At 38.3% G+C, this 27,695-nt stretch overlaps 1 protein-coding gene and 1 long non-coding RNA gene across 3 annotated transcripts in view; one reads left to right on the top strand and one right to left on the bottom strand.

The window, feature by feature from the left end:
* LOC148126824 (uncharacterized) overlaps positions 1-1,960 on the bottom strand; it is a 40,606-nt gene extending 38,646 nt beyond the window's left edge. For both annotated transcript variants that reach the window (XR_015741607.1, XR_015741608.1), the window contains exon 1: positions 1,814-1,960. This is a non-coding gene — a long non-coding RNA (uncharacterized LOC148126824). The remainder of the gene's footprint in view (positions 1-1,813) is intronic.
* Positions 421-27,695, top strand: part of PDZRN3 (PDZ domain containing ring finger 3) — a 201,717-nt gene continuing 174,442 nt past the window's right edge. Inside the window, exons 1-3 of the mRNA XM_026722453.2 lie at positions 421-1,539; positions 15,810-15,896; positions 20,518-20,625. Of these exons, the coding sequence (XP_026578238.1) occupies positions 820-1,539; positions 15,810-15,896; positions 20,518-20,625 (915 nt within the window). The 5' untranslated portion in view covers positions 421-819. The remainder of the gene's footprint in view (positions 1,540-15,809; positions 15,897-20,517; positions 20,626-27,695) is intronic.

Genomic DNA, 27,695 nt, shown 5'->3' with positions numbered 1-27,695 from the left:
GATCCCCCGAAAACCACAAATTGCTCCAAGAGCCTCTCAGCACAAGACTTCACAACCCATCAAACAAAGAAAGTTTCAAGTAACTGCCGTCTACCCTTCCCTGTGCAAACTCCTGAATGCTTCAACCAAGAACCCCCCCTTTTTTTTTCTTCATATATCCGGCGAGCCATACTGCTGATTATGCTCATGAATAAACAGCATTCTCAGCTTCAGGGAATCAGGCCTCCTCCCTCCGAATCTCTCTCTCCTAAAAAAAAAAAAAAAAAAAAAAGAAGCTAAAGAAGCTAAACCGAGCCAAAAAAGGCGAGAGCAGGAGGGGTTTGGGAAAGGCCGTGCGTGAGGGGAAGGAGGGAAGGGAGGTGGGCGAAGGAAGGCCTGCGCTTTAACTCGGATCAATGCGGTAGAGGATTCCTCTCCTGCCTTTGCAAGGAAGTCTGAGGCAATTAGTTCAGTCAGTAGACAGCCTGCAGTCAGCCAGTCTGGGCTGCTCTTCGTGCCTCGCAAGGAATGAGAGAGGAGAGCGGTGAGAATAAATGTCCGGTGACCTCTGCTGTTGGGGCTTCTTCTCTCGAAGGAAGATTTTCTTTTTCCTTTTTTTCCCCTTTTCTTTTTCTCATCGGACACCGTGTGATTTGGAACGCTTTTTTTTTTAAATATACACACATATATATACATAAAACTAGCTGATTAAAACCGCGGCTTAATCTTATTTCTCACCCCAGAGAAGTGGGGGAGTTTGGGTGGGTCCGTGCGGTCGGGGGAACGGACGGACGGACGGCACGGAGGCGTTCGCCTTGCGGTCGCTGAAGGCGGGGAGCGATGGGGTTTGAGTTGGATCGCTTCAACGGGGAGGTGGATCCCGACTTCAAATGCAATCTGTGCAACAAAGTTTTAGAGGACCCTCTCACCACCCCTTGCGGTCATGTGTTCTGCGCCGGCTGCGTCCTGCCGTGGGTCGTGCAACAAGGCAGTTGCCCGGTGAAGTGCCAGCGGATGTCCACCAAGGAGCTGAACCACGTCCTGCCCTTGAAGAGCCTCATCCTCAAGCTGGACATCAAGTGCGCCAACCGCGAGCGGGGTTGCGAGAAGGTGGTCAAGCTGCAGCATTTGGCCGAGCACGCCGAGATGTGCGACTACTCGCCGGCGAAGTGCCGCCATAAGGGCTGCGCCGAAGTGCTCAACTTGCGCGACGTGGACGCGCATATGCGCGAGAGCTGCGAGGCCCGGCCGGTGGGCATCTGCGAGCAAGGCTGCGGCTTGGTGCTCACCCATCGCGAGCGCAAGGCCGGCTCCCACTGTTGCCTGCAGGCGCTTAAGGCGCACAACGGCGCCCTCCAAGCCAAATTGGTCGGCCTGGAGAAGGAGCTGAAGAAAGAGGCGCTGCGGGCGGGCAAGAGGGAGAAGTCGCTCCTCTCGCAGCTATCGGCCGTGCAGCTCGAGCTCCAGATGACAGCGCTGCGCTACCAGAAGAAGTTCACCGAATACAGCACCCGCCTCGACTCGCTCGGACGTAGCCTGGCTGCCTTTTCACCCAGCAAGGTGAGTGCGACGCCCCCCGAGCGGGAGGCACTATGACCGCCTCCCCCGCTACCTCTCGCCCTTCACCCCTTTTTTTCCTGAAGTCACTTGTCCTCTCACGGGACGCCCCAGAGAGAGAGGGGGGGGGGAGCCCTATGGTGTCTTAAAGACTGTCACCAGTGTCTTTGGACCGTTCGCTTTTGGAATCGTAACCATAACCCTAATCCTAAAGTTGCATTCACTTTTGAGCATTCATGGATAGGATTGCTCTACGGATGTGTGAGCTTTGACTTACCTGAAGGCCTCTCGGATGTGTGCGTAGCTTTCTCAAAATCTCTTTTGCAATTCATATCTCTGGGATGCCCTAGTTATTGAAAGCTGGGTTACACTACCCGTTTTTTTTTAAAAAAAAAAATCCTTCCTTTCCAGCTCTCTCTCCTCCCTCTCCCTCCCCTTCCCTCCCCCCTCCTCTTTCTTTCCAAACATTACATCCCAAATGTTCTGGCCCCTTTTATGCACCTCCCATATTCATCCCTGCAGGATAAACTCTTTTGAATGTTCTTTTGAATGTGGTAACCTCCAAATGTGCCAGGCCTTTGCATTTGAGTGAGGTCAAGAATAGTTTGGCACAAATGTTTTGGTGAGAGGAAACATCCCTCTTGGGGGGCGGGACAAAATAAGACCCTGAGGTTGTCATATGAGTACCAGACATTTGGCATCTTGTATCTGTACCTTGGGAATCAGCAAACAAATCAAGGCAGAAGGAAGAGTGAGGAGACAGGATATTTGTTGTTTATTTTCTTCTCTTTTCCTTATTACTGAGAGTTGGAGGGAAAGAGTTCTCTCTCCTCTTTTTTCTTTGAAATCTGTTTAGCCCCCTCCAGTCTCCCTCTAACTCTCTGTCTTCTTTACAGACATATCTGTCAGCTGCAGTTTCAGCCAGCTGGTGGGCTCAGCGTGAAGGGCAAATATTTACAGCTAAGCTGCTCTCCACTAACTTAGGAGAAACAGGACCTGCAAAACAGAGATTTGGTGGGTGGTGGATATGTAATCAGAGTTTAAGAACCACTACAAAGTTCTTTTGCTGTTTCTGGTACTTTCTGGGAAGGGGAGAATGAAAGTGCAACTTATCTCATATTCACAAAAAGTTGCTTTTGTGGACTTCTTTCCTTTACACAATTAGGTTTTATTATAGACACTTCTTATTGAACATGTATTTACCCTCCCCCCAAACAATAGTTTCTTCAACCATGACTGGTTTTGAGGGTCTTTGCAGTTTCCCTCAATTCTAGCAAAGTTGAGCAGTGGCTGGGAATTATAAAAATCAAAGTTTACTCACCCAGCGATCCTGGATTGGGGAAGGGAGTTAGTAGAGAGTTTGAAATAATTTAATGTTTTGATCATAGAAGGAAAAAAAACCCTTAATGCCATTTTTTGAAACAAAGGCATGGATATTCAAGAGGCTTGCTTTTTTTATTCATTTATGATCATTTGGACAAGTTACAGTGGCAAGCCATACATTTTCTCTTAAATTTTAAAAAAAAACTACAGTTCTCTGGATAATCCTTAAAGCCATCAGCATTTATTGCTGTAAACCATCAGGAGTTCATGCAGATTACAGTGTATATAAATAGTAAATAAATAAAAGCGAAATCATAAATGGTGGCTCACTTAAGGAAAATAAAAGATAAACCAGATCAGCATTTCTTTCTTGCTTCTCTCCAAAAGGAAATGTTGATACTACAGTTGGGATGATATCACTCAGGGTGATAGCAGGAATTGGTAATTATGTAGAAAGATCACCATGTAGCTTTGGTAACAGCTGTTTCTCATTATGTTACCGAGTGTGGCTGTCCATTAACATATCTAAGTTCATCTATTACCAAAGGCACATGTGAAATCTCTTTTAGGATCTTGAGAAAGCAGAATGATAAAATGGAGTTTGTCCTTTGTAGTTTGTAAAAATTTCTTGATTCAGTGCTACCCTAATGAATGATCTATCTTTTCACTCCAAAATGGCTAGGGAAAGAAAGTGTAACTTTTAATGAGCATCTTATAACTGAACATTGGTTTTTAATTATTTAACTTTTTAAAGTTGCCTAACATTCTCTGACTTGATGGAAAATATCATTAAATATTTGTAAACACACTAAAAAAAAACCCAAGGAAGATGCAGTGGAATACAACACAGCAATGGAGGAGTCAATGTAGTTTCCTTGACAGAAGCAGGACAGACATGGCTCAGTATTGCCTTCTAATATGTTTCTTTGATTTCTCATTCTAGCCTACTGGGTACAAAATGTGACATTCCAGGGAAAAGAAAAACAGCTTTGCTTAACACTGAGAACATTATGTATATTTGGCCCCATATTTTAGGAGAGATGGTGACAAACTGGAGCATGTCCAAGGACAGGGCTACCAAACTCCCGGGGATGCGTCACACGCTGGCCACACCCACACCCAGTTTAGTGCAGAGGAAAAAAGTCCCGCTAGGTCACATGATGCTGCTGTGAAGACGTAAGTTTGATACCCTTGTCCTAGGAGAACAACTAGGTTTGCTAAAAGGTTTGTAAGAAAACAGAAGGAATGATTGGAAATGTTGAGTGCATGGAGAAGACTGGGGAGATATGATAAGCTTTCTTCAAGTAACTATTATACCGGTAGAAGATAGGGTAGGATGTGGTTCTCCATATCTGGGTTAGATTTTCATTTATCCATTATTTTGGTTCATACTAATTTTAGACTATATAAAGAACTGTGGTTTCAGATCAAAGTAACTGTTGAGTTCTTATCTGAGAGCAAAAGGAAACCAATGGCCAGAAATTTGAAGTTTCTTCAACTTGCTTCCCCCGCTAAAATGGACAGTTCTTAAAATTGACTGTTTTAAATAAACTTTCAATCCAATCATTCTTACTAGAAAGAGTCAATATTGTAAGGGTTCAAGAAGTAATTGTCCCATATTGCTCATTCACATTGTGGACCGGGATAGCTAAGACTATGCCAATGTGACTTGATGGTAATCCAGCAAACCTCAATCATTATTGTGGTCTCCTTGTAAAACTAAATTCCTGAGGAAAATTCAGTGAGCTGTAATATTCAGGATCTGCCTTCATTTTCAATGTACAACTTTATGTTCATCTTTTTTAAATTTCCTATTCTGTGGAATTCCATACCTTCATTTGTATACTGATGGTACGGTACTAATCTGATGACTTTGACGTTGAAATGAAACTTTTTGTTTCCTGATGTTTCTTTAATCCAAGCTAGCTAGGTACATAGCTGTACTGTGTTCCCTGTCCTGGATGCCTAAATGAAAACCAAACATCCTTACCAAATATGATGCTATTACTATCTATACACTGAATATATATTAGTATCTTTCCCCTTTTTAAATTTATATTTTTGCTCTGTCCCTCAGTATGAATGTTAATTGATGATTTGCTTTGGGGTCAGCCTTCTATTTTATTTATTTCTATGGCCACCCATCTCAATCAATGACTCTGGGTGGTTTGCAGTTTCTTTAATGTTAACTCTTGCCATGAAATATCTGGGATCTAGAATTTGGATACCTGTTAAGGTTGTAAAATGCAGATAACTTTTGTAGTTTCTTATAAGTTATTTATTAGCTTATTGGAATAATAGAATTAAATCTTTGAGATCTCATTCTGAAATGTGCAATTGTGAGAAAAATGCTATATGCATTTCTCAATCTGTTTTCATAAGTGTGCAGACAGGGAATGAGCTCATCACTGGAACATGTAATGTCTGAATTGACTTTTGGTCTTGTAAGAGGGCTGGGGCATTATTAAATTACCCAACTGGACACTTGCTATTTTCTTGTTTAAAGTCTTCGATAGCGTGCAGCAATGTTTTCATCAGATTTATGGACACAGCTGGATAATATGACTGTTTGTTTTCACCCTGTCCATAAAAAGGCTGTTATGCAGTTTTCAGAAAAAAGGCAGCATGTAATCTGCAGAAAGCCCAAAGGTGTCAAGTCACCATAAAAGTGTGGCACAGTCTTCAATCAATTACATGTCTTTCACAGCCTTTTGGGCAACCTTCCAAGGTTAACAATTTCGGCCAAAAGAAGTGCAATTAGAAAATATACATCTTTAAATACTGAAGAAATACAGAGTCAAACCACTGCATGGTTATAGATTTGTTCTACTTTCTTGCCTGTGCGGGGAGTGAAAGGATGGCAGGCTTCCAGTATTTTGATCCCTGGATTATTTAATCAGACCGCGATGTCAACATAGTTATGTGCAGCAAAGGGCAAAGTTATAAACAAATGGCAGGCGGGAATACTAGCTCAGGGATTAGAGTGATACTAAGATATTCTGCAACAGTTAATGTAAAACGGTTTCATTCATATGCCCACTATGTTGCACCATGTCAAAATAAGCTTATATAAAATACTAATTGTCCCAAGAGCAGCTGTATTTTGTTTGCTGTGTTTATTAGTATTAAAACATTCAATGTACAATTGGACTATAAATATATATATATGTCTGTCTGTCTGTCTGTCTGTCTGTCTGTCTATCTATCTATCTATCTATCTATCTATCTATCTATCTATCTATCTAGTTATTCGGGTTTTCTCCCGCATAAAATTGGAAGTATCTAGGCGACGTTTCGATGAAGTGGCATTCATCATCTACAGGCTTGTGTCTTTGGCTCTGTGCTTCTCAGAGTAATGTGAGCTTGCAGCTGCTTCTTCCTTTAACTGCTAGTGGGGGCGTGACTTGATTGGGTGGGGGTATGACTGTGTTCTGATTGGGTGGGGGTATGTTCTCATTGGTTGGGGGTTTGGCTGTGTTCTGATTGGCTGGGGGTGTGTTCTGTTCAGGTGGGGGCTTGGTTGTGCTCAGGTTAGTCTTAGTTGCTGGGGGATTTGAGCTGGTGAGCTGTGATCCTATTGTTTGGCTTCACGTTTATGGTCGTGCCACATCTTCATGGTGGGCGTTTGTTCGCTTCATGTATGGGTCGGAGGGGTTTGAAGCGGGTAGTGATGCAGCTGCAGTACAATGGTGCTGAAAAAAGTGACTGTGGCTGTTCTTCTTCACATGACTGTTGCAGCATCCAATGGTCACATGATCCAAAGAAGCTTGGCAACTGGCATGTATTTATGATGGTTGCAGTGTCTGACAAGCAAAGTCACAAGTCAGATGTGGGAAGCCACATTCACTTAACAGCCATTATTCACTTAACAACTGTGGCAAGAAAGGGCAAAAAAATGGGGCAAAACTCACTTAACAGTTTTGCTAAGCAACAGAAATTTTGGTCTCAATTGTGGTTATAAGTTGAGGATTACATGTAATTGCAAATTATGCATATTTAAATAACATCTGGAAATAAAAATAATGTCTCTGTGAAATATTTATCTCAAAACTTAGCTAAAATAGATGGTATCATATGCAGTGAAATCTCTCCCCCATCTCATTCTTGGTATAAACAGTGCTATTGTTTGCTTCAATGTGGAGTTATAAGGTTATATTTTAATAATTTTCTTTATTTTTGTCTCATCAAGTCAAGGGGGTACATAATGTCACCCTTGGATATTTAATGAATATTTGAATCCATATGTAAGGTTTGTTTTTGGTGATGGTATGGAAGTGATGGTTGAAGAATTTGTATATTACCGATTTTATTATATAACAAATATAATAAAATAAATTATATAAAAACAAGGAATAGAATGTTCTTTCTGGTGTTCTAGAAAGCTCTTTATTTAATGTAACAGAATCTGGAAAGCTTGTCAGAGCAATTCTCCTTCTAAACTTGTATCTAGCACAATAAAGATGGAGTTGCTTTGAGTCTTTTTCTCATGTTTTCTCTCTCCCCTAGGCTGAGATACGTCTTTTGCAGGTGTTGTTTCCTCTCCACCTTTCTGGGGACTATTAGACATTCTATTACATTAGCAACATCCCAATACATGGCACCTGGCTAAGGTGGCATAGTCAATGCACAAACATATTGTAAAAATGCAGATAATTAAGTGCCTTCTTGAATACTGTTTAGAGCAGTGGTTCTCAACCTTCCTAATGCCGTGACCCTTTAATACAGTTCCTCATGTTGTGGTGACCTGCAACCATAAAATTATGGCTCGGTTCCTAAGGCCATCGAAAATATGCGTTTTCTGGTGGTCTTAGGCGACCCCTGTGAAAGGGTCGTTCAACCCCCAAAGGAGTCGCGACCCACAGGTTGAGAACCACTGGTTTAGAGTATCCTCTACTGGGAGATGATGTATTCCAGAATGTGGGCACCACAAGAGAAGAGGCATCATCAAGCCCTCAATTTATTTGGAGAAGGTGCTCTCAGCATATTTGTCTCAGAGAACTCATAAGACAGGTCAAAATAACTGAGGTGAGACTGTCTTGAAAGTTCTTGTTAGCTGATCCTTATAGGGTGATAACCAGAAGTTTGAATTGGACCCCAGAAGTAATATATGAAGGAAGAGTGAATGGGCTCAAAGGAAGGGAGAAACTGAGCATTATTGTTGGAAGACATTGATCTGCTCCTGGAAAAAAACACGATTACAAATATAAAGAACAAAAGTCAGTGTCTGAAAAGGTGTATTGACAGTGGAAGGAATTATAGTTTGTTCATGAGCGTAGTTGATATGAGAGGTGTGATAAATAATGTTGGTGTTGGCTGGACCTACATGGATTGTCTTTATTCTTTCTTTTTTTCTTTTTCTTTTTCTTTTTTTTAAGTTTTTATTTTAGTAACTTTAAACTTTTTGTAGGTTTTTAAACTTTTTTAACTTTAAGTTTCTTTTGCTTATTACTTTTCATTGATCTCTGCTTTACACACCATTTATTCAATATGAAGAATATCCATTCTTTGCTTTTGATAAGGTGGTCTTATACATTTAATAAATAAATGTCAAATAATAATAAACTCTAAAGGGCATACAACTTCTCTTACCTAGCGATCTAGAAAGGTTTTTAGAGTTTATCTGGTATACACCACAAATTATTTAACGTAAAACCTCAAATAACAGAAGTTTTGGGAAGAGGGGTTTGAGGGTTTTAAGGGGTAGAATGGGTGACTTCAGCCTGTACAAGGCCAACATTTCCCATTTGGTGTCTTAAAATCTCACAACTCTAAAAATGGAAGCAAACAAGTAAGCCAGGAGGCAAAAAAAAAAACCAGCCCACTGCTACTTGTCTCACTTAGGAGGCTGCAGCCTTTAGAACTTACCTTCTACCACCAGTTTATTTGGTGATTCCATTGAAACAACTGTTCATATTTTGATGTTTGTTCTTTTACTTTTATTTTCCCAAACAACCATTATTGCCAACTTGGAATACAGAATTATTTTGTAAGAGCTTAACTCCGCTGTGGGAAGACCACGTACCAAAAACATTGTATTTGTTTTAGGATCAGATGATTTGAGTTGGGGGTGGGGTGACCATGACATTTTGCAGCAAAATCTCTTCTCTTAACAATCAGTGTGATTGACAGAGAAGATATTTAGTCAGACTAGGAGAGGGGAGCACTTTCTGCATTCTTTAAAAATGTTCATTTCTGGAGGGGCAAGAAAGTTGCCACAGCTTTGAAAGCACATCTGGTAGAATTATCAATATGGGTTTTCCTCCTCCCCTTTCTAATTATTCTGCTAAAATGCAAACAGTTAGGAAACTAGGATGCATAGCAAAGTTGATGCGAACAATGTATACAAAACTTTGCTAACTTAACTCCCAAACTTAATTGGTTACTATATAACACTGCCATTTTGTTCTTTTCTTATAGCATCATTGGAATTAGAAGTAGCAATGGAAAGCTTTCCCCCCCGCTTTAATCATGGCTTCAATTCTAAATGAAATCTAGAATTGGTTTCTTGGTTAATATAATTCTTTTTTCTTCCATCAAGCAATGGAAAATAGGGTAGAATTTTGTGACAATGACATCCTTATGTTTTCTGAACTTACTAGATCATAGAAACTGTCTCCTAGGACTGGATATTTTTGTTTTTTTCCTACTTTTGTTTCTTCTGGAAGAGGTAAGTATGTAATAAATTATAGTGAGCAGACTGGATTTTGACTCTGCAGATTCTGCAGATTGGATTTTGATGATACACAGTATCAGACATTCAGAGATTGAGATAATAAACATGTTTAGCTTATATGAAAAAGAATCTTGGTAAAATCAGTGGTATTTACATATAATTAAACTTGAGGCATTGTGATACATTGTTCTTTGAAGTCTAACTTAGTAATATTTTCCAAAGATTACTTTGTTGTCCAATTTTACAAGTTAGTAGGAATTTCTAAGAGTCTGTAATATTTACTAGTTGATTTTAGCTCTATTCCCTTTTCTTTCAAAGCAGTGACAGGAAAATATGTGACCCTTCAGCTTACAGAATATTTCTGAGGATTAATATAACTTGACTGACAGTTTCATTATTAACCTGCAAAAAGAAAGAGAAATATCATAGGACCTGGAGCTCTTTTAGTCCAACCCCCCTATTCAGGACGGATCTCTATAGCATCCCAGGCAAATGGATGTCCAATCATTTTTTAAAAAAAAAAACCTCCAACAATCAGGAAGGAAAGCTTTTCCACTGATGAATTTTTCTCACTTTAGGAAATTCCTCCTTATTTCCAAGTCTCCCTTTGACAAGCTTCCACACATTTCTTCTTGTCCTTCCTTCAGGTGCTATGGAAAATAAATTGATGCCCACTGGTCATCCAACTGCAAATCCATCTGGTGGTGATACTGCTAGTGTCTTCAATAATGAATTGGGCAAATAAACTGGGAAACCAATTTCATTAAATTTAGATCCAAAAGTCACCCCAAGATGACTAACAGCATGGCAAGCGCCCTTCGCACTCTGCCCCAAAACTACCAGAGGACTGGAAAAGAGTTGATGTGGTTCCCATCTTCAAAAAGGAAAAAAAAAAACAGACCCAGGAAACTATAGACCATCAGCCTAACATCAATACCTGGGAAGATACTGGAAAAGATAATAAAAAACCAGATCTGCCAACATCTAGAAACAAATAAAGTAATAACTAGCAGTCAGCACGGGTTTGTTAAAAACAGATCATGCCAAACCAATCTTCAACATAGTGCCTAAATTAGACCAGCGAAATACTATGGACATAATATATTTAGAGTTCAGCAAGGCATTCGACAAAGTAGACCACAACCTACTTCTTAATAAGCTAGAAAAAAGTGGAATAGATAGCACCACCACTAGATGGACTCGCAACTGGCTGACAAACCACACTCAACGAGTAGTCCTTAATGGGTCTAAGTCTACATGGAGGGAAGTAAGCTTTGGGGTGCCACAAGGTTCCATCTTAGGCCCAGTACTCTTCAATATCTTCATTAACTACCTAGATGAGGGAATAGAAGGGGAACTTACCAAATTTGCAGATGATACTAAGCTGGCAGGAATAGTTAACACCCAAGAAGATAGGCTCAAGATCCAGATGGATCTTGACAGACTAGAACACCGGGCCATATCTAACAAAATGAAATTCAATGTAAAGAAAAGTAAAGTCCTACACTAGGCAAGAAAAACCAAAAGTACACATATAGACTGGGTGAAACCAGGCTCAATAGCAGTAACTGTGAGAGGGATCTTGGAGTCTTAGTGGACAACTAGCTAAATATGAGCCAGCAGTGTGCAGCAGCAGCAAAAAAAGCTAATGCAGTCCTAAATTGTATATACGTTGATAGCGTGCAAAGCTTAAATAAAGCCTGAGCAACCAAGCAAGCCGCCTCACCTCAGTTTATGAGTGTGTTTGTTTCTGAGAACAAAATGGACGGATCAGCATTTTACTTCTCCCCTGTGGGCCGATGGGGGGGAAGTGGGGGAGCAGTCCAAAATAAGGTGTGGGTGGTACACGGGTGGCCTCCTTGCTCCTCATTTTTGCCCTCTGTGGCCTCCTGCAGCACTCAGCTGGCCGTTTTTCAGTCTGGTTTGCGGCCCAGTTTTGGCCTATTTTGGGCCTAATTTTGGTTGTTTTCAGCCTGTTTTGGGGCCTTTTTTGCTAGCAGAGTGCTGCAGGAGGCGGTGGAAGGTGAAAATGAGGTGCGGGGTCTCAATACAGACCCTTTTAGCTGCCAGAGGCACCGTGGACCGGTCCCTTGATATTTCCAGCCTGCAGGTCTTGAGTTGACACCCCTGAAATAGATATTCTCTTGTCAATCCCTTGCCTACTTTGACCATTCTTGTTCTGTCTCCCACAGTGCTGCTTTTGATAGATTGGGCTATTTTTTTTTTCTTTTGTGTAAAGACAGATTCAAAGAAGAAATTATTAAGCAGTTCTGTTTTCTCTCTGCTGCCTGTCATCTTCTTGCCATTTTCTCCCATTGGTGGACCAACCATTTCCTTGATTTTCTTTTTGCTCATTTTTATTGAAAGAAAACTTTTATTGTTGTTATTTTTGGCATTTGTTGCAATGCTTAGTTCATTCTGAGCCTTCCTGACTGTCTTTGCAGATTCAGGCTATTTGTGATATTCTGCTCTAGTTTTATGTCCCTGTTTCCATTTTTTTAACTTTATCGCCCAGTTGGTCACAGAGCTGGTCTCATCTGGAGTCTCTTGCCACTTTTCAGTGGTATTGTTTTTGTTTGGACCTTTATTATCTCATTTTCAGAGAATCCCAAGCATCCTGTACAATTTTTCCCTTTTAAGATTTTCACCCATGGAATTCTTCTTATTCACTCTTACTTTGTTGAAGTTAGGTCTCTTAAAGTCTAAAACATCTTTGTCACATTATCACAGAAAATTGTAATTTATGGCATTAATTTATTATGAAAGCATGGAAAATGTTTGATTAAATTCTATGAAGAATCATAACTTTTTCACTGTTTCCCTGTGTGATTATTTTCTATTACATGCATATTGTAGACACTATGGGTTTGATAAATGTGGCTTTGAAATTTAATTAATGGGTTTTAAATGGGTTTAACCATTTCAGCTAATAATTTGATTGAGGCTAAAATTAGAATGTCTAGATTGAAATGTTTCGTGGGAAATATATTCACAAAGAAGGCATGTGAGAATGTGATGGTCTGAAGCTAGTAATAAAGATCCATGAATTATCATGCACACATTTTGCATACTCATATATTTTTAGAGTGTACTGAAGTGCTTATCATTTTGATGACTGAAGATTGGGAACTAGTATGGATATCTCCAGTCTGCTTTCATTAGACTAACTGCCTAAAGCAGGGTTATTAAACTGGATTTTTTCAAGGGCCGGATCAGCATTGTAGTTCTCCTTCGTGGCCTGGGTGGACAGAGGGGCAGGACAGACAAAACAGGGCACCGGGGGTCTATGTACCTCATTTTCACTCTAAATAGCCTCCTGCAGCATTGTGCTGGCCATTTTGGGGCCCATTTTTGGCCAGCAGAGTGCTGCAGGAGGCCATTTAGGGTAAAAACAAGGCATGGGGGCCCATACAAAGAGCCCATTTTAGCCGCCAGATGCACTGCGGGCTGGTCTTTTGATATTTCCAAGCCAGCCCAGCAGGCTGGATTTCAGCATCCCGCAGGCCAGATTAAGCCCAGGGGCCTTGAGTTTGACACCCCTGGCCTAAAGGACTTGAATCAAGCCTTAAATTCCAGACAGTTCTGTTATTTCTGTTGTGGCTAAATCATAAACAGGAAGATTGATTTTGTAATACTGTAACTAGGATATATATTTCCAAATATTCAAGCAACTGAAACTGAAAAGTAACCCTATCAAAATGGATGTAAGCATTCTTCCCAATTTCAATAAACTTTTTGACAAGACTTGCTCCGTTATTTGTATAATGAACAATAGATTTTTAAAATTACTATCATTTAATCTCTTGACTCTTCTGTGGCACAGCTTAGGTTTTCAGGAGGAATTGTGGCATAGAGATGAAAACCTTGATTTAGATGGCTTTGGGAAGAGAAAAGGAATTGTTACTTGTGACTCTGTAAAATACGTTAATTTCAAGCCACTTACATATCAGCTAATATTTTTACAGGATGTTAATGGTGGAGCAAAAAATTTATGTTGACATGGCAATAGCAATAGCACTTAGACTTATATACTGCTTTACAGTTCTTTACAGCCCTCTCTAAGAGGTTTACAAAGTCAGCATATTGCCCCAACAATCTGGGTCTTTTTATTTTACCAACCTCAGAAGGATGGAAGGCTGAGTCAACCTTAAGCCTGGTGGGATTTGAACTGCCAAATTGCAGGCAGACAGCAGTCTGCAGAAGTAGCCTGCAGTACTTCATTTTAACCACTGCGCTTCGACAGTTCAATCTATACATCTATATTTTTATAATTTGTCAATTTTCTGGACTATTTGGAAAGGGAATGTATACACCTTTGAAATCATAGCAGATGCAAGCAACCAGGTATATTAAATTGCAATCTTTGTTTCTTATTTTGAAAGCTGCTAGGGGTATTAAATTATTATCAGTAGGTTGTAATTTGATCCTCAATCATAGAAGTTGATGTTTTGGTACAATTCAAATCTGAAATTAGTGGGAAGATACGTGGCTATAGAAATACTTTAAATCAGTTGATTTTTAATGGTGGTTTTAAATATTTTGAGAGATTGTTCCTTTAGTTTGATGTGTTTTTAAATTACATTTAGTAATATATACAGCTGAAAAACATATGAACTAACCAGTATGCTTTATCAACTTGGAGGCACCTTTAGATTCATTCTATTAAGAAGTGCCTTGCTTCAATGGAACCAACAATTCAATTTTAAAAGGTATTGAAAAATGAAAGGTGTTAATGTTAGTTATATTGTATCTATTTTTATTTTATGGAAATTTGTATCACCTTCACATATATAGCTTGATTTCATTTTTATTATTCCACATTCTCCAGTATTACTGATGGGAGATTAAAAGAAACTTAAAATTCTCCTATTTTCCCAAGAAATACAATACTGACCCTTCATAGAATCTTTTATAGCATAGTAATACTACCTCTGAGTAGAGTGCATCTTGAACTCTGCTCTCCAAGGTCTAGGTCTCAAGTAGAAATTATTTCCATCCCTGATACTTGATATTATATCAAGTGGAGTTGCAAGTGCTTAGAGCTGAATCCACATACATGAAAGGGTGCTTTCTCCTTCAAGTGCTGGGTCTCCCCATTTCAATAGTGATAAAGGATATAAGGCCGGCAAATGTCCTTCCTATATTTAGGAATAGGATCAGCAGCGGACTGGATGTGATCATTTTCATGGTCAATTTGTTATTGTATGTGTACTTGCTTTTTTCATAATTAAACCAATGGTACATATTTTAGATATGGCGATTTTCTCTAACCATTGTTTCCTATCAGACAAAAAAAATTGTATGCATTACATTTAGAAAAGTCTGCATACAAACAATTACAAAATATTTTGTAAAATGGGAGTGGAGTGGGGAAACTGTCACTGAAATTGATTAGTGTCAGGTAGCACTTCAGTCAAATTAAATAAGTATATATGTATATATGACAAACATTTTCCCCTGAGGCATTGTTTCCTGGTCAGAAAATAGCACAATAGACAATTTACAAAGATGAGAATTGTGTGGTCAAACCATTTAGGTTTACTTCTGTCAAAATGATTAATGTTGTGAATATTGTATGTTGATAGGGCATAAGAAAGTGGAATCATTATCTCCAGGTTTGATTTCAAAAGATTGCTATGTTTTGGTAAGAGGTAGCATCATATGGAAAAGGGAATTCTTTCTTCAGAATAAATACTCTAATTTTGATCCTTTTCCTTTACTCTGATGTCATGTTTATAACACAATTGTGAAGAGCCATATTCCTTTGATAACGCCCTACAAATTTATTAATAATTAGATTGTAATAAATCTCAGTAAAATGCTTGAGGAAAAGGAGAAAGATTAAAAACATAGCATCATGAATATTTATGTAAGCTATGGACTGTATATACTATATTCCTAGAACTATGTTCCTTTTTATCTCAGAAGGTAAGCTGTTTTTGCAACTGCATTAACTACTACCATCAAAGGCTTCTAGCTAATTAATATTCCAGTATTTGTCTTTGTGGGTTTTTTATGCTAAATACATAGTCATACATATGAAGATGCCTTCTGTAAATGACACATGAAACATCAGAGGTCCCTATACAAACACTAAAATTTTGTCTTAGAACAAAAACAAAAAATACAAGGTAATAAAAGTTAATGACTGCTTCATTTTGTTTTATACTTGTAGAAACCTAATTGTCAACCAAGTCCTAGTAGTTTTTCAAATCATTTTTATGAAACAAAATTTGTCTCACACTTGACAGTGTTAATTTTCCTCGCTTCTTTCCAGGGTGAAGAGACAAAAACATTGAATCTTATTCTTCATCGTGATTCAGGATCTCTTGGATTTAATATAATTGGAGGTCGTCCATGTATGGTATGTTGATAGTGAACTGATATTTTTCATGAATATTTGATGTGAAATATATGTTTAGAAAAAATAATGAAATATATAAAACTATAATTCTAAACATAGGAAAAAATGCCAATTGAAGATCAAGCCTGATTCAACATAACGAAGTGTATTTAGTTCTCACTTAGTGACCACAATGGGACTCCTTGGTCATTCTCAAAGCTGTTGCTAGGTGAAACTTTGAATGTGTTTATGATCTTACTTCAGCTTTCCTTTGCTTTCCAGACCTGAAAAAGTCATAAAGTTACTTTTTCATAAATTCTGTAACTACAAACATCACTGTAAGAGGTAGTCACTAAAAATGGCGGCCTGTAGGATTTACTCTAAAGAAACATATGATGTGTAAAGGAACATGTATATTTTGCCCTATAAAATAGTATCCCCATACATATACAGGTAGGCCTCAATTTGGAACCATTTGTTTAAAAGCAGTTCAAAGTTACAACAGCCTGCAAAAAGTAACATTACCATTTTTCATATGACTATTGTAGCATCCCCATTGTGGTGGTTGCAGGTCATATAATCCACTTTTTGTGACCTTCTGGCAAGCAAAATCAATGGGGAAGCCAGATTTATTTAATAACTGTGTTACTAACTTTATTGCAGTGATAATAGCTACGTCAAGAAACTTTGTAAAATGGGGCAAATGCCACTTAACAACTGTCTTGCTTAGCAACAGAAATTTTGGACTGAATTATGGTTGTAAGCTGAGGACTACCTATATTTCATTGAAAAAAAATGCTGTTTTCTTATGATTGTGGTATGTTTTTTTTGTTATGATGTTTGGTGATACCTTAGGAATGCTTGATCATATAGGAATTAATATGAGACAGCGCTGATACAGATTCAACCTGTCATATCAAGCTATCCTATTATTTTCGTTACCTCAGAAATGTGCTTTGTTTAAGCAAATAGCGTACTTTTTATTGATATGTTTCTAATGGGGTTTTTATTATGTTTTAATTTATTTCTATCTAAAAGTCACTTTTGATATCCAATTTGAATACCTTTCTTTGTTAAAAAAAATATGATATAAATTCCTTTAAGTTCCTACTAGCATAGTATGTTTAAAATGGGAAGAGCCAAATGTATGTCTACCTTTTGCCTTGGATAGTCTCTGAATGACTATTTCTCAATTCAACTTACTTGTTGAGAGAAGTGACTGATATATATCCCTCTTCACCCAAGTGCCAATAAAAGAAGCCTTGACAGCCATCCAAAACAAATACAACCCCCCCAAGCACATCCTAGATCTGACCAACCACTGCCTATCCAATACATACTTCACCTACAATGGACAAAAATACAAACAAATAGAAGGAGCACCCATGGGATCACCCCTCTCACCTGTCATCGCAAACCTCTACATGGAACACTTCGAAACACAAGCTCTAGAAAAATACGATCACAAACCCAAACTCTGGCTCAGATATGTAGATGACACCTTCATAATCTGGCCACACGGGAAAGAAAAACTGAACAACTTCCTCACACACCTCAACAGCCTACACCCCAAAATACAATTCACCATGGAAACAGAAGCCAACAATCAACTTCCCTTCCTAGATGTCTTGGTATACAAAAAATCCAATGGCTCCCTAGGACACACCATCTACCAGAAGAAAACACATACCAACCGCTATCTACATGCACTCTCACACCACCACCCAGCTCAGATCAATTCTGTAGCCGAGACACTCATCTCCAGAACAAATGCTTAGCCGACGAACAACACCTAAAAACCGAACTACACACTCTCACCAACGTACTAACAGCCAATGGATTCCAAAGAAAGAAGATTACCCACCTAATCCAAAAAGAAACCCCAACCAAAATCCAAGACAGAGAACAAGAGAATGGCAAAGCCCTCCTCCCATATATAAAAGGCACTACAGACAAAATGAGCAAGATCCTCCAAAAACACAACATTCCTAAGAAACCCCAAAGACAAAATTGAATTAGAAAACCAAGGAGTATACGAAATCCCTTGCACTGCCTGCCCCACCACATACATTGGACAAACTAACAGAAGAATAAGTGCACGCATCGAAGAACATAAGAACTCAATTAAAAAAGAAGAACCGACCTCTTCCCTGGTCCAACACCTCAAAGCCACAGGACATGAGATTGACTTTAAAAATACCAGAACTATCACCAAAACCAAACACTTCAACAGCAGAATAATCAGAGAAGCCATAGAGATAGAAAAACGCCCACACAGCATGAATAAACGAGATGACACCTCCCACCTACCAGCCATTTGGAAACCTGCCCTCATGAACAGACGAGTACCCAACATGAAGAATGACACCAGACCCACACCCATGAAGGCCACACAAGATGCCACCACCACACTTCCATGCAGAAAGCAGACTCACACCCACACAGAAGATGAGACATGACCACGGACCAGAAGCCGCACTGCAGCTGCATCACTACCCACTTCAAACCCCTCCAAGCCATACATTAAGCAAACTTACACCCACCATGAAGATGCAGCACGACCACAAACTCGAAGCCAAACAGCAGCATCACAGCTCACCAGCTCAAATCCCCCAGCAACTAAGACTAACCTGAGCACAACCAAGCCCCCACCTGAACAGAACACGCCTCCAGCCAATCAGAACACGGCCAACCCCCCACCCAATCACAACACAGCCAAACCCCCTACCAATGAGAACACACACACACCCAATCAGAACACAGCCAAGCCCCCACCCAATCAAGTCACACCCCCACTAGCAGTTAAAAAGAAGAAGCAGCTGCAAGCTCACATCACTCTGAGAAGCACAGAGCCGGAGACAGAAGCCTGAAGATGATGAATGAGACTTCATCGAAACGTTGCCTAGATACTTCGAATCTTACGCGGGAGAAAACCCGAACAACCAAAGATCATATATATCATATATATATGAATGATAATGTATAGCCTTTTTCTTATTTAGGACATCTGGATGATTTGTTTTAATTTTTTTTACTTTTCTTAAGAAGACTATTGATCAGATGACACTTGCTTTTCACTATGTTTTTGCTTGTAATTAATAATTATAATTTTTGAATATCAGCAAAATATTTTATATTTATGAACTGCTATATTGTAACACACTTTTCAGATTCCATATTATCTGATAATATGTTTAAGTATAGAGATGATTTTGCTTGTAAAAACACCAACTTTGTTAACAAATTTGATGCAAACATTTCCTTACTTCCTGTCAAGGGTTCAAATACAGAATTACATCCTGAATTGTAAATATTTTTATTTAGTTGTTATTAAATTTATGTGCCATCCATTTCCCTATTCAAAGTGTTCCTGGACATCTTACAAAACAGTGTTATTTGTTACCTGTTTAAATTTCTATTTTTCAACTAAGTATAGCTCGACAGTGAGATGGGTGGAATATACATTTAATAAATAAATAAATGAAAAATATTGATATAGCTTGTACCAACACTTTACAATATTGTTGGATTCTTGTTGCTGTCCGAACTTGGTTGTTTTCTTGCAAACATTTCATTACCAAACTGGGAACATCATCAGTTGAGCACTGATGATCTTACCTAGTTTGTTAATAAAACCTCTGCAAGAAAACAACCAAGCTCAGAGAGCATCAACGACTGTACTGTTCAACCCTGAGCTACAAATCTTCTATCTTTAAAAAAATTAAATTGGATATTACAAAACAACATATATATAAAGTTCTGTTAACAATTTTAGGTTTTAAAAACATGGAAAGCTACTCTGCTTGCATTAAAAGTGGGATGCTTAAAAGCTTAAAATAAACTTGCTACTGTAAAAGTAATGAGGCTAAGCAAATTCCGTTCAGTAACGACTAGAACAGGGGCGTCAAACTTGCAGCCTGCAGGCCAGATGCATCATGTGCTGGCCCCACCCCTGCTCAGTTTAGCGAAGGGGGGGGAAAGTTCTGATATGTCACGTGATGCCGCCATGATGCTGTGAGTTTGACATTCCTGGAATAGAATGTTTCCGTTTATGAAGTAATATTCATTTGCCAATATCACTGAAGCAAATGAGCTTTGTTTAAATAAAAGGCAATGTCTTCCATTAATTAGTACAGTGAGTTAAATGAGCATAGTATTATCATTTCCTCCCCTCATATTACAATGATACATATTGGAAAACCTCTTAACAATCAGTAAAATGTTTACAGATGAACCCTGGAAGTAGAACTTTTAAAAATATAAAAGTTAATTTACTTTTAACTGTTACTCATGTAAAAAGGTTTCCACTTTAGGAATGGGTATTTCAGCTAGGCTGCATAGGTTCTGCTTTGCAAATTCATCTGATATATGTGTAGGTGTGGGCAGGTTCAGAGTCATCTTGGGAACTAGCCTATTGTATTTCTTCCTCTGGTGCTTACTAGGAACATCCAATGTAACTTCTCCAAATTAGACACCAATTGTTGCTGCTTTTAGCATTTACCTAGAGCATTCTTATGGTGCAGTCCAACAATGTCCTATAGCATCCATATGGCATTCCATGTTTAAATAGTGAACAGTGCTATGACTTTCCTTCGCTCTTCTTAAGTGCTGTTTGCATTCTTTTTCTTTGCTTTGCTTAAAGGACAATCAAGATGGTCCAACCAGCGAAGGGATCTTTGTCTCTAAAATAGCTGACAGTGGGCCTGCTGCCAAGGAAGGAGGACTCCAGATTCATGACCAGATTATTGAAGTAAGAACACTTGGTCTAATCTATTTTCAGCTGGCATAGCTCTATCCTCATTCTTTGGTATAAAGTATAGCATGCATTTCCAATCCAGGAGAGTAGTGAAATGGGCAGCAGAAGCTGGAAGAGAAGGCAGCTGAAACATGCTTAACTGTTTCAATGTTGACCTTCTGGGCTTTAGGTATAGTTGTTATCTAATTATAGAAAGCAGATTATGGAAGGTATGTGCTTGTCCTGATATTTTGAAGAGCTAGCTTCTACTTGGTATGCTGCAGCTATTTCTTCTGAAGCTGATGGAGACATGCAAGTGGTTTAGTTAAAACCATATGTGAGGGCAAATATTTGTTGTGAAAACGGTGACTTTATTTAGCTTGGTTTCTAAGACTTTTTTTCCCCCCAAGAAGACCAAAATGTTTCAAATAGTTGATAAAGGACAGATGCTGCTCTTAAGTGAATATGGGAACACATTTTGGTGAGCTTCCCTAAGAAATTCCTTAAAGGATGCCCTTTTTTACACATACATTTAATGTCTTGACTGCTTGAAAAAGTTTTTATTGTTGTGCTCCTGTGGTGTTAAAGCTCTTTATTTTTTGAAGGAGAAAGTTAAATTTATGGAACAAGAAGCAATTAATTGCAAATCGCGTTCCATTGTTCATTTTCTCAGAGTCTGACTTTGTTAAATTGTTGTAAAGATGGAAGTATTACTGGACTATTGTTCTAATCCTTTTTTAAGGCAAAAAGGAGTTTCACTTTTGGGCCAAAGATATCAGTGGAGCAGCCAGTCTCTTCAAGTCCTCGAATTCCTTTGCTCTTATGTTTTTAAAATATGCAATAAGTAGCTGTAACTGGATTTTCTATTGTCAGAAAGCAATATATAGACTTTCTGTTTCCTGCATACATAAAATAAATGTATTTATTTATGTACTTACTTTTGTTAAAGATAGAACTGGTTATGCTTGGAAAAGGATGTTTAAAGATCCAATGGAGGCTGAAAAAGAGAAAGCAGATTATAAAATAATGTCTGATTTAAAGTTACAAAAAGAAGGAATGCTCATGCAGTCTTTCTCCACTAACTTTTATAAATCTTATAAAGCTTATAATGACTTCAACTTCTCTCACTAAAAACTGGATGTCGTGGTTTTGCTTTTCTAGAAGAATGAAGGGATAAATACACTTCAGGTGTACCACAGGCGTGGTTTCTGATTTATTAGCAGCAACTTAAGCAGCCGTTCCCTTTCTCAGACCTGCATTTTGGTCACATGGTCTCAAGGAAAAGTAAGCACTCATTTGATTTCAGTAGGCTTTGCATAGGTGACAGCAAAATATACCCACATGTAACTATCAGAGACAAGGGACAGTTCCTTACAGGAGTTGCCAAGAGGTATAGGATATATGTCCATGTCAAATTTGAAACCCCTTTGCCTGTTTGGATTTCAACCGTGCTCGTTTTTAGTTTATCTTACTAAACAATATGTAAAAAGAACAATGTCATCTAAGACACTTTGTCATAATTTAGAATAGGATAGAAAGACAATAGTTTGGCAATTAGAAGTGGTTGTGTCTATTATTGCCACAATCTTTTCCCATTTTTATGATTAAAAATGAAAAAAAAATTAAATGAAGCAATATACTTTTATATTATATCTCTCTGGGTGGATATGTGTAGACATGCCAGTTCTAATCTGGTTATATCTTGTCAGATTAAAACTGAAATATAAATAGAGTTTTACTGTGGCCCTAACAATTTTTGTCTGGAGGGAAGAATTCATCCTTTCTCTGCCATAATTCAGATTAGAATCCTTCTGTTACTTTCAAACTATATATGTGTGTGTGTGTGTGTATTTGTTTTCTTAAGTTTTCGTAGGTATTTACTGTGTGTATGTGTGTGTGTATGTATGTATATGTATATGTGTGTGTGTGTGTGTGTGTGTGTGTGTGTGTGGTATTCAGCTTTGTTCGGGTATTTTCCCACATCATTATAGTTGTGCTTTTAAAGTTGTAGCGACGTTTTGGCGGAATCTCATCTGCCATCATGAGGCTTCTGTATTGTGTTCATCTGTGAGTCAGACTTTTTACAGTTGTTTCAGTTTTAAATTTGGGGCTAGCCTACTGCTGTGCCAGAATGGTTTTTTCTTCATCCTGATTGGTTGGGAGTCTTGGTCTGTGTTTATTGGTCTTGGAGTTTGCTGTGTTCTGCTTGATTGGTGTTTCTAATATCTTCTGTCTGTTTTGTGGCTCTTTTTGTGTCTTGATTGGCTGGCAACATTGTGTTCCTGTATTGGAGGCTTTTAGTGCAGCTTGGCTCCAAGTAAATAGGACAGCTATCATTTGTTAGGAAGCTAGGTTTCATCTGGGTACCTGGTTGGGGTGTGTTTGAGCTGGAGGTATCAGGGGGGATCTGTTTGTGCCCAGGTGTTTGCCTGGCTACTGGTGTAGAGATTTTTTTGTTTGTGAGTGCAGGCTTCCAAATAATTGACAGTCTGGTGGAATCATCTCTTCTATTCATGCTTTCAGGTCTTTTTCAATCTCTAGGGCTTCTCTGATAATTTTGTGGCTGGGGTTTTCTATAGTGGCTAGGGTTTTGGTGCCATTGAAGTTGATGCTATGACCTGTGACTTTCATGTGTTGGACTAGTGAGGAAGTGTGTTCCAGTTTTTTTACTGCATTTTTGTGTTCATCCAGGCGGGTACTTATTCTTCTGTTGGTCTGTCCAATGTATGTGGCCGGGCATGATGCACAGCGAACTTCGTATATGCCTTGGTTTTCCAGGTCAATTTTATCTTTGGGGTTTCTAAGGATGGCTGCTATTTTTCTGTCTGTTTTGAAGGCAGTCTTGATGTGATACCTGTGTAGTATCTTATTGATTTTGTCTGTAGTACCTCTTATGTAGGGCAGGACAGCTGTTCCATAGGTCTGTTCATCTTCTAGGTCTCCATTATGTCTCAGTGTGTTTTTGTGGATCAAGTGGTGATTTTGCTTTTGTGGAAGCCATTGGCTGTCAGTACTTTAGTCAGAGTGCATAGTTCAGTCTTTATGTGTCTTGTCTGCCAGGCGTTTGGTTCTAGCAATTAGTGTTTTGGCCACGGAGTTTATCTGTGCTGGGTGGTGGTGGGATTGGGTGTTGAGGTAGCGGTTGGTGTGTGTTTTCTTCTGGTATATGGTGTGTCCTAGTGTGCCATCTGTTTTTTTGTAGATTAGTACATCTAGGAATGGTAGTTGTTTGTTTGTTTCCGTTTCCATGGTGAACTTGATTTTGGGGTGTGTGTTGTTTAGGTGTGTTAGGAAATTCTTTAGGTTTTCTTTTCCATGGGGCCAAATCACAAATGTGTCATCGATGTATCTTAACCATAGTTTGGGTTTGTGGGTGGCATTAGCCAGGGCTCTGGATTCGAATTCTTCCATGAACAGGTTTGCAATGACGGGTGACAGTGGTGATCCCATAGGGGCTCCTTCAATTTGCTTGTATCTTTGTCCTTTGTATATGAAATATGTGTTGGTTAAGCAGTGTTCTGTTAGTTCCATGAGGTGTTTACCTGGTTGGTATTTATTTTTGATGATTTCAAGAGTTTTTTTTATCAGGACTTGAGTGAATAGTGAAACCACGTCAAAACTTACAAGCAGATCTTCTTGTTCCATGTGTAGATCTTTGATGGAACAAGAAGATCTGCTTGTAAGTTTCGACGTGGTTTCACTATTCACTCAAGTCCCGATAAAAGAAACTCTTGAAAGAGGTTGGCTGTGTTGTCATTTTTTGCTTGGTTGATGGAGTTGATGTTTGCAGACTGGCTGGCTTTTTCTTAAGAACATGTGTGGCTGAGGTATTGGCTGTGTGTCTATCAGCCTTCTGTGTTGTAATGACCTGGGTACCAAGATGCTCTCAATCCTACATGGGAAAAGACCCGAACACGCCAAGACCTGCATACCTGTACCCGTGAAAATCTACGAAATCATGTATATGTATATGTATATATAAAATAAGGCACATCCTATATGTACCATGCAGTGAATACTGATGATTTATTTATGAAGTTATAAGATTTAACTTCCTCTAACGAGGTTCAGTACATGCATCCAAAGTAGGAATAGCATGTCCAGACAGTTGGATTAGTTGCTTTATAACTACAGAATAACTTTGGTAGAATAAGTGAGAGAGATCAGATTCTGTAACAGAATTATCATTAATTTCATTGGTGTCTCCAGCCTGCACAAATCTTGAGATTTAAAAGGCTCTGGCTGCCTATGCAAGTTATCTTCTGGAATTGTGATAGCCTTAGTAGGATGACAAAGCCTATGATGGTTGAATGTTTGAACTGTATTTTATCTCTTTAATGTCCAAACACATTAATGTTATCTGGAGTCCCAAACACAATCCAATCTTAATGTCTGAGAGACAAAGATAGTTTCAAAGGTGACCTTGTTCTGGTAGAATGTTGAACAGATAAAGAGTGGTGTTACTAATCATTAGATACAGGTCTCTTCTACTGACAGTTAAAATGTATTATTTTATCATTATTGATCTGGGCATCATTGATTACTGTAACTGTTAAAGGTAGAGAGCATTCTGTATTGTAGAAAAGTAAGGATTGCTATCTTTTAGATATTGGCATTGTAATTGGGCTACAACTATTTGTGGTAGTTCATTTAAGTTTATGGAGATTATGTATACTACATGATATGTAGGGATGGGCTGATTATAAACTTTGCCGCTGTTTGTGGATTTTATACTGTTTTACTGACAAATAAAGTAGGGTTCCATAAACCAGAGCATATGATGAAGTAAGAGAAGACTGTTCATGTGTTGGCTTATTCATGCTCTGAAAGAGTGAAATGGCTGTTAAGAACAACACACTATAGGAAAATTTCAAAGGGAACCCAAATCAGCTGTTTGGGGAAATCCATCTTGAGTAATGTCATCAGCTGTTTGGGGAAATCCATCTTGAGTAATGTAGGTAGGTTTTCTGCATCCCCATTACATATATTCACATCCATATGCCTTCCTCAAAAAAAGAGAAAATCAACAAGACTAGAAGGCAATTCCCGAACTTTGAATTGATTGTGAAGAACTTGACTTGACTTGAAGCAAAAAATCTTGGAGTCCAAGCTGGAAAGAATTAGTATTGCTTGAACATGAGAAATGCTCTGAGAAGATTTGATGAAGAGACTATGTCAAGCTGTATATGTGTTCTTTAAATCAGCCTTGTATGTTGGATAGAATATATGGCAACTCTCACAGTGCCTGTATGTAGAATAATAGAAATAGAAAGCTGATTTTGAGGCCCCTAGGCGTAATGGGAATGATACCATGTTTCACAGAGTTAAATTGCGGAGAGGTTGATAAGCAGGAATAAAAAAAAAAAAAGCTTCTTCTGTGTCAGTGTTGTATTCTAGTTAACTATTTTGTGTTCCTTTCACGATCTGGAAAAAAATAGCAGTATGAAAGATTGTCTTTGACCTTTTAACAGTATTTGCAAAAAATGGAGTATGCTTATGTCTCAGCTAAAATCAGGATGTTGCAAACTGGCAGATGATGAAACAGAAAAATAATAGATTTATAACAAGAAAAATATGTAGGCCTGAAAGAGAACAGGATAAGCTATTTTTTGTTGTAGGTTGGACCATTCTTAAAGATTGCTTCACTTTGACTTTTGAAGTGAAAAACAAGAAAGAAAAGCGAGTTTTTGGTAGACTTTATTTAACAACTGCATGGAAATATTATAATAGTCAGTAGCCAGCACAAAAAAAGAAGAGATAATCTATTAAATACAAATGTTAAAATAAGTACTGGTCATATTCAGCAGTTCATTTCTAAATATATAAGTAGGCTGGAACACCTATCTTGTAAAATACTTTAGATATTAAATGTTACAGTCGGGTTGTAGTTGAACAACTTTCAGAAATAAACAAAATTCCATTTCATGTTGATCTTAATTGAAAAGTCATGGTGTTTTGTTAATCCATGAGCCAGGAGTAGGTAACTTCCATAAGCTTTTGAAATAGATTCCCGACAAATGACCTGAAATGAAAAAGGAAATACAGAGATAAATAAGATGCTCAGAATATCTAATGTTCTATGTTTCTGCGACAGCTTTGAAGAACAGAGTAAATTGGAAATAATTATCAAGGCTAGCATAAGATCAAACCTCTAAAAAACAAGCTTGCTGAATGAAAGAGTTTTGGTGTAGATATTGGGCTGGAAACTGGTAGACTGGGAATTCTTGTCTGACTTTGGACACAAAGTTAGATGGGTGAACCAGTCACTTTCTCTCATCCGTAAGAAGGAGGAATGGCAAACTACCTCTGAAAAACCTTATAAAGAAAACTACAGGAAAAGAAACTAGGAGTCAGTAACTTAAAGGCCCATATATACACACACAAAATGGGTATTGTTATGTATTGTATAATTGCTTATCATAAAAATTGTTCATATGAAAAAAGTATATCATGTTATATGGAATATCTTTTTATACTTTTGATTCTATTTTATTCAAAACTGTAATTTATCATTTAAAGAAAAACTGCAAGAGTACAGAGAGTGGATGAATTTCAGTTCAGACAATTAATTTTAAAAAATGAAATACAAAAATTAAATTAAGAACATATTTCTTCCAGTGGTTTTTACACATAATTATCTGTATGTTGTTCACATTTTCATTCTGTTCAGGATTAAATTAAACACTCGTGAACAGTTCCAAAAAGGATGTAAATTCTGCTGAGTTGTGTTTCTCAGCTTGAATTCTAGATACTGACTTTACTTTAAAAAATTAAGATACAGTTCTTCCACTTCTGATTTAATTCCTTCAATTTTAGGTAACTAAAAGTATCATGATTTAACTTTTGGATGTTAATTTGTGGGTCTGGATGTTATTTTAGAGATGCTATAGCAACATGGTGCTTTCCAGATGTGTTGGACCACAGTTCTCTTCAATCTCAGCCACTGTGGAAATCACATCTGGAGTATACCAGGTTTTGGAAAACTCATCTATGGTACTATTTTGGAGCTCATGCACAACACAATAAGTAGACAATTAGATATAATCACACTTAATGTCTCACATATGCAGTAAATTACTATGTCA

This window comes from Pseudonaja textilis, chromosome 2, assembly GCF_049901715.1.
Source record: "Pseudonaja textilis isolate UNSWEBS1 chromosome 2, rPseTex1.2, whole genome shotgun sequence".
NCBI classification, from domain to species: domain Eukaryota; kingdom Metazoa; phylum Chordata; class Lepidosauria; order Squamata; family Elapidae; genus Pseudonaja; species Pseudonaja textilis.
Note: the sequence above shows the minus strand (reverse complement) of the source record. Positions and strands in the feature narration are given on the sequence as shown.